The sequence below is a fragment of the Garra rufa genome, chromosome 23 (assembly GCF_049309525.1).
Source record: "Garra rufa chromosome 23, GarRuf1.0, whole genome shotgun sequence".
In the NCBI taxonomy this organism is placed as follows: domain Eukaryota; kingdom Metazoa; phylum Chordata; class Actinopteri; order Cypriniformes; family Cyprinidae; genus Garra; species Garra rufa.
Genome location: NC_133383.1, coordinates 24538208 through 24548303, shown reverse-complemented (window position 1 = coordinate 24548303; position 10096 = coordinate 24538208). Strand labels below are relative to the sequence as shown.

General features: G+C 37.1%; 2 protein-coding genes across 2 annotated transcripts; one reads left to right on the top strand and one right to left on the bottom strand.

Annotated features, from left to right (window-relative positions):
* The first annotated feature begins 195 nt into the window (after positions 1 to 195).
* prnpb (prion protein b) lies at positions 196 to 1789 on the top strand. The gene has a single exon (XM_073830071.1). The coding sequence runs from the start codon at positions 197 to 199 to the stop codon at positions 1589 to 1591; it is 1395 nt and encodes a 464-aa protein (XP_073686172.1). The 5' UTR covers position 196; the 3' UTR covers positions 1592 to 1789.
* Positions 1790 to 3885: 2096 nt separating this feature from the next.
* Positions 3886 to 9995, bottom strand: sprn2 (shadow of prion protein 2). Its single transcript, XM_073829940.1, has 2 exons — positions 9907 to 9995; positions 3886 to 6715 (listed from the first exon to the last, which is right to left on the bottom strand). Exon 2 carries the CDS (start codon positions 6708 to 6710, stop codon positions 6306 to 6308), a length of 405 nt encoding a protein of 134 aa, XP_073686041.1. The 5' UTR covers positions 6711 to 6715; positions 9907 to 9995; the 3' UTR covers positions 3886 to 6305.
* Positions 9996 to 10096: the final 101 nt, after the last annotated feature.

The window sequence follows — 10096 nt, the reverse complement described above, 5'->3', positions numbered from 1 at the left end:
TGCATATGTTTTCTAGCAATCATTTCTAAAAGTATTTATGATATTATAAATATCATTCTTTCTCTCTTATGTACAGTGTCCATTATTGCTTTTTTGTTGCATTTGCATTTTGGTAAGCTTCTTGAGTCTTAAAATCTGAATTGTGTGCACATCAAGTTTATGCTAACTAAGTGTGTCTCAATTTGTTAGGAACAAAATGGGGCAGTTATGCAAACTTACACTGTTCGCTTTGGTTCTGATGGCAGTGCTACACAATTCATTAGGAGGAAAGGCATTTGGGGGAAAGAGGACCACTCCCAAGAAGTCACCCGATAAGCCATCACAGGGGACCAAGACCCAACCTAACTATCCCAGGCAACCCTCCTATCCTTCTGCAGGAAGTAACCCAGGCTACCCTAATCAGCACTATCCTGGTAAGGGTGGCTCCAGTCCTGGAGCAGGTAGCTATCCCGCTGGTGGCAGCTATCCTTCGGCTGGTGGTTATCCCAATCAGGGAAGAGGCGGTGTTAACCCTGGAGGATATCCCAACCAGAATCCTGCAGGAGGGGGTTACCCTAACCAGTATCCGGGTAGAAGTGGGTACAGCCCTGGTGGGTACCCAGTAGGTGGATCTTACCCAGTAAGAACTGCAGGACAGCCTGGAGGATACCCAGGAGGACATCCTGGAGGATACCCAGGAGGACATCCTGGAGGATACCCAGGAGGACATCCAGGAGGACAACCTTCCATTGGAGGGGGATATCCCAACTGGAACCCCAACAATAAGATTCTCAGTCCACGCTACGGAGGCTCGTATGGAGGTGGTGGGTTTGGCGTGGGTGGCTCCCCATTCTCAAATACAGTGAAAAGCATGGGCTATGGTCCTTCTCCTAAATCCCAAGGCTTCGCAAAAAAGGCAATGCTAGCTGCAGGCGTTGGTGCAATGGCAGGAATGGCTGTAGGCTATGGAATCGGAAACTTTCAACGCCCCAACTTCCAATTCCGTAACCCTCAGGAGGAACGCCAATACAACCACTATATGTATGAACGTCAGGACACTCGTTCTAAAGCCAAAAATAACATAGGCGGACCTAACACATCAAAGGACCTAACACATCAAAGAAATGATCCCAAGGAACCATCTCAGGCTCAGTCATATGAGCAATACATGAACACATGCATGAAGCGAAAGGATCTTCTGAAAGAGCAGGACGTGACAGATTCTGCAGATCACAAGAACATTCAAATAGATGAGCCACTGACTGATGCAGCTATGAATTTAGACAACCTAAGTGGGCTGGAGAAAAACAACACCACAACCCCTACGATGGTCAATGATCATCCAAAGGCTGCTGCGATTCTTGAAGAAGATGATGACACAGTAAGTATCATACAGATTGGTTATCCAGCTCTCATTGAGCAGATGAAAGCTCGGAAGTGTGTTGAGCTGTACTTGGTTTACTCCGAGAGCTTCGCGGAGAAGCAGAAGGAAGATAAGAAGGACAATAAGGGAAGAAAAGATTACAGTCCTTCCAATAACCACAATGGCCACTGTGTCTCTGGAGTGCTTCTGTTGCTCACTACTTTCTTTATGCTTCTTAGTAGCACTTAGTAGCGCTGTCAACATTGATTATCTATAAAGGAATGCAATTGCCTTTCCTTTCCACTCTCACAATCTAGGAATCCAAAGGTGAAGTTACATGTTAAATATTGTGTGTATTATCAGTCTTGCCGGAAAGTTTCTCTAATCTGCTTAAAATGTAACAAGACTGGCTGTTTATACTACAGTGTGAGGCAAATATAAAGTATACTGGCCATATGCATTTTATGAATGTATGTTGTTATAATAAATAATTGCATAACATGCAAAACATATTAATATTATTAGGGGTTCAAGCACATAGATCTGAAACCATATTGTAATTGTTAGAATGTCAAGGATCAGCGATCTCAGCGTAAAACTGATTGTGCAGACCAAACCGTAAGTCGTAGAGACTTGAAACTTGGAGGGATGGTGGTACCCATAGCGCTGACAATGTCACCAAGGCTTGGCCCAATCAGCCTGACAGCGATCAAAAAGTATATTACAGATTTGATTGTGAGCCTGGTGCAATTTCCTAGGTTTTTCACTCGATTGGAACCAAACCAGTGCAGAAAAATTCTCTGGAGCGAATATCAATAATTATCAAAAAAGTGTAACTTTCGACTCACCATAGCAAAGGGACGGCAAAATGTTTGAAAGGGGCAGGTCCATTTTTAGCAAAATGCCTATGACTCTTGAACGGAATCAGATATCTTTGCCAAACTCAGAACACTTATGTATGAGCTCAATCTGAGGTCGCGGGACAAAAACTGTCAACATGAAAATAGCTGTGCATGGTCTTGGTCCAAAGTGCCACAAATGTCTGTAAGGACATCTGCGTAACTCAAAAAAAAAAAAAAAAACGTGGCTGCTATTGGCCAATGAAGTTTGAGCACCCATTAGACATGGTTAACACCCTGTTTGACTTATGGCCCCAAAGGTCTGTGAGAAATTTCAAAGAAATCTGCTACTGGAGGGCAATATCGTGTTTTCAAGGATGTAAACAATTGTGCATTGTGTGGTGATATTTGTATAATTTGCCAGAACTCCTCATTCTGGACAACTTTGCCTCTAGAACCACTGCTGTCACTTTTGCAAACTAGTCCTACACTGTAAAAAAAAAAAAAAAAAAAAAAAAAAAAATTGTTGTTGAGTAAACTTAAAATAATTTACCCTGCTGCCTTAAAATTTTAAGTTCAGTCAGCTCAAATAAGTTAAGTCAACTTGAAATGGTAAGTTGTACTAAGAGACAATTTAGATATTTGAGTTGACTTAGCAAAAAATGTGGTTTGTTAAACATAAAAGCTGGGTAAGTTACCTGACTGCCTTAAAATTTTAAGCTGATTCAACTCAAATATCTAAGTTGTCACTTACTGTAGTACGACTTAACATTTTAAGTTAACTAAACTTTTTTGAGTTGACTGAACTTAAAAATATAAGGCAGCCAGGTAACAAATTATTTTGGCGTAAATAACCATTTGTTGATTCAACAAATGGTTATTTACAGTGTAGATTTTTCGCTCAATCTGAAAAAACAAAACAAAACACTGCAGTACAATACTCCGTACTCTCTTGGTCAATAATTATCAAAGAAATGTTAAAATTGACCCTTTGGGAAGCTATAATGGGGTTGTTTAAAAAAAAAACGGGCCTGTCCAAATTTACCCAAAGTCCTATAAAGCCTTAAGGAAAACTCAAAACTTCACGAAACCTGGTAAGCACATGTGACAGGTAATTCTAAACAAGCATACAAAGTGGTAAGGTGATCGGACCACAGCTGGCGCTATAACAGTCATAAACATTACAAAACATAATATTTCTATGGTAAATTACTTGTATTTGCAAAGAAAGGCTTGCTACATAATGTATTTTTTCATATGTGCTTAAATGCCTTAAAGCATTTGAACCCCAGCAATTGTTGCTTGCAGCTATATTTATTATTATTATTTCTGGAAAATAAAAACAAATTAATTTTAATAAAATGTTAATAATAATAATAATAATAATAATTTTTCCTGGTATTTTTTTTTTAATAAATGTTAACTGTTAAATTAATTTATATTGATTATGTATTTAGTAGTATCCCTCATGAATGTGTGGTGTACATTGAAATATACTGTTTTATTTTATAGATCAAACAATTGCTGGTCTGTTTAAAAGCTCCCCCAGAAAAATGAAGACTATTGCTATGGTAACATCACAGAGCACACCGAGGCCTTCACATGATACATGGGGCACGTTGCTAGGAGACCAGGCCATTCAGAAAGCGAACATCATGATTAGAAGAAAGCAATTGGAGGTTCAGCAAACAAAGTGGACAGAAATAAGCAGAGTCAATTATTTATTCATCTACACTCTGAAAACAGTACAATGAGCAAACAGTGACAGGGTTTAAAATGCCTGCCAAAATACACATCAAACTCTGAATCCAACAGAAGAGTATCAGATGACATTACCAGAATGAAAGGAACAGCAAAAGCACTTCTGTTTTTTTTTTTTTTTTTTTTTTTTTTGCCCATCCCATGACATTTCAGGTCACAGAGTTTGCATCAAATAATTTCAGGCATATGAGAGAACACAAATATTAGCCCTTAAAATAAAGCTGTTTCAGTTGAATTACATGACATTTGACTGTTTAACTAAAATAAATACAATTCTTTTCAAATCTCCAATGACATTTGACTGCAGAATTGACAGCAACACAGTATAAATTAAATATAACATTCATCACATTTGGCTAAAACATTTGAATATATGTTTAATAGTAAAATTGAATCAAATCTACCAATTTAACTTACCCTGAACCTGGCATAAATGTATACATTTTATATATATATATATATATATATATATATATATATATATATATATATATATATATATATACACACACACACACACACACACACACACACACACACAAGCCCCTTTCACATAGTAAAACTGTACCAGTAAATTGCCGTAAAATTACCGGAACGACTTTACCGGCAAATACAAAAATGAGCTGTTCACACAGGCAATGACATCTTTTTACCGGTAAAGTACCATTCATACATCAGTTTCAAAATACTGGTAAATTCTGTAACATCATTTGTAAACATGAAGGGGTCACATTCATGCAGCAGCAGCTACTTTTGAAGCGTAGACATAGTATTAAGCCGTCTTTCCACTGTCTCCGACATTTGAATATGATTGTCGCAAACCGTTTCGTGAAACCATGTTAAAATGAATGATTTTAATTAATATAATGAATGTATAAATATACCGGCACAAAACAAATGACACCCAAAATAAAATAAAAAAACATAATAGGTTTTATGGGGATAATCAATGTATATGATGATTTAATAACTATAAAATAAAACAAATTCTAAAGCACTATTTTACAAAAATTGTGTTTACAGAATAACATTAAGGTGGAAAAATATTGTTAATTCTTACCTCAAACTCATAGTTCTGATTACAATACATCACATCCAGGTGGTCGCATAGTTCGAAATCAATTATTTGCGTGAGTAAGATTACATAAAAAGTCAATGTAAAGATGCGAATAGATGTGAATTCGCACCAGGTGATCCGAATGATGCAAATTAGGCGCAATATCACATCTCCCGCGCAAATTGAGGAATCTGCATGAAGCGTTCTTGCACGAGCTAATCAGCGGAAAACTTATTGACACTTACGGTTGTATCACAAAGTTTTTTGGCGGGGTTCCACTGGTAAAATTTGCATTCCAGGGGCTAGATGATATGTTATTGGGGTCGCTTCAAACTAAATTTGCATGACGTGTTGTTGTGCAAGCCAATCAGCGAAAAACTTCTTCTCTGGTTGTATCAGAAAATGGAGGAAAGCATTACATGATGATTTTATTTGTGCAAGTAACACGAAAAACATCCCACAAGTAATCTAGGGTGATAACGAGATGAGAATATTTGCTTAGTTTGCACTTGGTGTGCACACAACATTACACGACTTCAAACTGATCACACGGTTGCCAAGTTTTCACAACAAAACCCGCCCAATTGATACTCAAAATCGTATTCCAGTGGGTAAAATACACATTTTTTGGCAGGGTTCCAACAGTTTTAAAGTAATACCAATTCTGCGGAAAAACTACGGACTTGGCAACACTGCTGAAGTACACAGCACGCAGTAAATGCGCCATCTGTGTCAGAATGCTATGATTGGCCCACGTCTTACGTCAGAGCATTTTGAACTCGTACATGCTCATATTGGTAAATTGACAATGAATTTACCCGTATTTTTGAAAAAGCCCTGTTCACACATAATCTCTTAACAGTAATTTACTGGTAATTTACTGAAAAAAAAAGACTATATGTGTGATAAGGGGCTATAGACCACTGATCAAAATTTGGATTAAGATTTTTTATATATAGCCTATAGATACATTTTTAAAGTCTCTTATGATCACAGAGGCTGCATTTATTTGATAGAAAATATAGTTAAAAGAGCAATATTCTACAATATTATTAAAATTGTGTAAAATTTAATTTACCCCAATTGCAAAACTGAATACATTATAAGTTTAGCTTTCACCTCTTGACCTGTAGTGTGTATGTGTGGTCTAATGACATAACTTTCTCAAATGTAATATTTCCCCAAGATTATTGCTGGTGTACGTTAGTTTCCTTCATCAAACACATCAAAAAAAAAAAAGATTGCACCCTTTGTTTTAATTTTTTTGAACCCTCTTTATGACAAGAAATCCCTCAAATCCTGTAATTCATCCCCACATAAAGACATGTGCGACTGTTCCAAGTGTTATGAGGATGCTGGCCACGTGCTCTGAGCTGCCTGTGTTCCTGTGATACCGCCAGTCCGAGCCATTGTATCCTGGTCCATCAGGGTAATAGCGTCTGTCGTCCTCTGAGCCGTAGCCATACCTCGGTCTGCCCAGAGAGCCCAGCCCATAGCCGATGGCCGCTCCACCGAGAGCCCCTGCGGCTGCAGCACCTGCCAGCTTCAGGCCCTGCCTGCCTTTACTGTGGGAAGGAGGTGCTCGAGCTGGCAGACCCACTCCCTTGCCTCTGCCACCAAAACCTCCTCCGCGCTTGCAGTGGGCCCGAGGATACAACGACGCCAAGAGTAACATCCACACCCAAATGATCAGGAACTTCTGATTACCCATCGTGACTGAAAAATAAATAACAAAAAAAATGTAGAAACAATCTAGAAATTGCTAGAAATTTTCACAGCTAATAAGATTAATAATCATCCCCCTCTGGGTGGTGCTGTGAACCAAGACATGTTGGCGATTGGATTTCCAGTGTATTTGGGACTTTCAGAACAGCACTATGGTTGATTGCACAATGTTGTTATATTCGCACGAGTGAAGCGAAAACATCTAGAGTGAGTGACGCGATGCACATATTCACTTCGCATTTAGTGTGAACACCCCATTATGGTGTGTGCAAACCTAAAGCGAATTTAATTGTTCACGCAAGTTATTTACATACAAAGTCAATGCAAAGACATGAATAGACACAAATTTGTGCCGAGCTACATAAATGACATTGCTGAGAATTCGCGATAAACGCCTTAATCACGTCTTCCACGCAAGTTGAAAAATTTCAGCTTAAGCTGAAAATTCGCATGACGCATTGTCACACACACACACCAACCACCGAAAAGCCTGACACGTCCAGTTTGATACGCCCGGTTGTTTTAGAAAATGGAGGAGAGCATTTACACAATGATTTTATTCATGCGAGTGACAGAAAAGCATCCCGCGAGTAATCTAGAGCGATAATAGCGTGTTCACACCAAATGTGAATTTTATTATTCACTCAAGTAAATTACATACAAAGTTAATGCAAAGACGCAAATAGATACAAATATGCACCGAGCAACCAGCATGACACGAATAGGGTAACGTGATTGCCGCAAATGTGCGATATACACCTCAAGCACGTCTTCTGCGTAAGCTGAAAAATGTAGAAAATGGAGGAAAGCATTTACACAATGATTTTATTCATGCGAGTGACAGAAAAACATCCCGCGAGTAATCTAGAGCGATAATAGTGTGTTCACACCAAATGTGAATTTTATTATTCCCGCAAGTAAATTACATACAAAGTTAATGCAAAGACGCAAATAGATACAAATTTGCACCGAGCAACGAGAATGACACGAATAGGGTTACGTGATTGCCGCAAATGTGCGATATACACCTCAAGCACGTCTTCTGCGCAAGCTGAAAAATTTAGAAAATGGAGGAGAGCATTTACACAACGACTTTATTCATGCGAGTGACAGAAAAACATGCCGTGAGTAATCTACAGCGATAATAGTGTGTTCACACCAAATGTGAATTTAGTTATTTGTGCAAGGTAATTACAAAGTCAATGCAAAGACACGAATAGAAGCAAATTGGCGCCAAGCAGCGCGAATGACATGAATTGGATGGCGCGATTGCAGTGAGCATGCAATATACACCTCAATCGTGTCTTTTCTGCGCAAGTTGAAACAAATTCAATTTAAGCTGAAAATCGCATGAACCAGTCACCGAAAAGTTTGACACGTCCAGTTTGATATGTCCAGTTGTATCAGAAAATTACGCGATGATTTAATACATGTTAGTGACAGAAAAACATCCTGCGAGTAATCTGGAGCGATAATGGTGTGTTCACACAAGATGTGAATTTAATTATTCATGTGAGTAAATTACATACAAACTCAAAGCAAATAGACGTGAATTCATGCTGAGCAACACGAATGACATGAATTAGGTGACACAATTGCCACAAACAAGTATAAATAACTTAATCTAAAAAAATTCACATGACGCATTGTCACGCATGGCAATCGCTGAAGAGCTTGACATATCCAGTTACATCTGTTTGTATTAAAAAATAAAGGAGAGCATTGTACAATGATTTTATTCACGCCAGTGACAGAAGGGTTTTTAAGAGGGTCAATTAGAAATAAAGTAACATCAAGCAACACATTAAATTAAACGTTAAATTTTGAAGGAGAAATAGTCTATAGTATTTTCTTGTAAAACATACTACAGTACTTCTTTTTTCTTTTTTACAGTGAAGGATATTAATTGAAAGAAAGTTGACACAAAACCAAGGGTCAGTTTTTTGAAATTGAGATTTATACATCATCTGAATAAATACGCTTCCTATTGATGTGTTGTTTGTTAGGATAGGACAATTTTTTTTTTTTCAGGAGTTACAACTATTTGACAATGTGGAATCTGAGGGTGCAATTTAAATTGGTCCAAATGAAGTTCTTAGCAATGCATATTAATAATCAAAAAATTAAGTTTTGATATATTTATGGTAGGAAGTTTACAAAATATCTTCATAGAACAAGATCTACTCAATATCCTAACGATTTTTGGCATAAAAGAAAAAATTATCATTTTGACCCATACAATGTATTGTTGCCTATTGCTACAAATATACCTGTGCTACTTATGACTGGTTTTGTGGTCCAGGGACACATATCACATCAATATAAAAATAAGAATAATTATTTGTATAACTAATTCAATTTTATATAATGGACAACAATACACCTGTTATTTTATTCATTTTGGTTCTTTTTTTAAATATATTTTTATTATTTGTGCACAATTTCTTTGTACAAGTTAAATATATGTTTAATACTAATAAAAAGTATTAGTTATAAAATAGCCTGTGATAAAGCAAGGTACATTTGTTTACAATTTAATTTTTTTAATTAATCTAAATATTCAAAATCATTTGTATTGATATATTTTTGATTAATTCTTCAGTAATATTCAATATTTATTACAAGTGTTACGTTTTATATTTACTTCTGACTATATTATAATTTGTAACAGTTGTTTCAGCTCATTTATTACTTTTTTTCCAACATAATTATTCTAAACAGAAACATTCTGTCAATGTTAGACAATTACAGTGCAGCGAGCGGCACAAGTCATCTGAATCTAATTATACGCTCCATTGCACATCAAAAGACGAGTGCTGACCACTGACAACAAGCAAACGTCCTGAATGATGTATCAATTGTCAGACTCACCTAGAACGAGCGCAGCGATCTGCATTAACTGACACACAATAACCCACTTGTTGTGCCATACATATAAATATTCATCATCATCATCAACGCATATTTATTGCACTTCATAGACATTTATCTCAAGTTTATATCAAATGAATTAAATACATTAAAAATAAATAAACCAACAAAATCTTTAGGATATCATTAACTATATCTCAAAATATATCATTATATTAGATCTGATATACTAAATGTTTCATCTCAGTTATCTCCTTATTTTGCAAATCTCAACAAAGCCCCATCTATTGCTATAAACACAAGCATCTTACCTGGTGATCAGTGGCTTCTATTCACTGCTTGAACTGCTCAACCTTACTGTGAGAAGCTGCTCTATGTTGTAAACAACCACCGTATGGAACTGTCACTTACTCAGCAGCAGCCAATGAATGATCAGGGATGCTCAACAGCTCCGCCCACTCGAGAACAAAGGCACAGCAGAGGATGAATAACAGCCTGGTA

Coding starts and splice junctions, on each gene's coding strand:
- sprn2 (XM_073829940.1), bottom strand. CDS start 6,710: ATGGGTAATCAGAAGTTCCTGATCATTTGGGTGTGGATGTTACTCTTG.
- prnpb (XM_073830071.1), top strand. CDS start 197: ATGGGGCAGTTATGCAAACTTACACTGTTCGCTTTGGTTCTGATGGCA.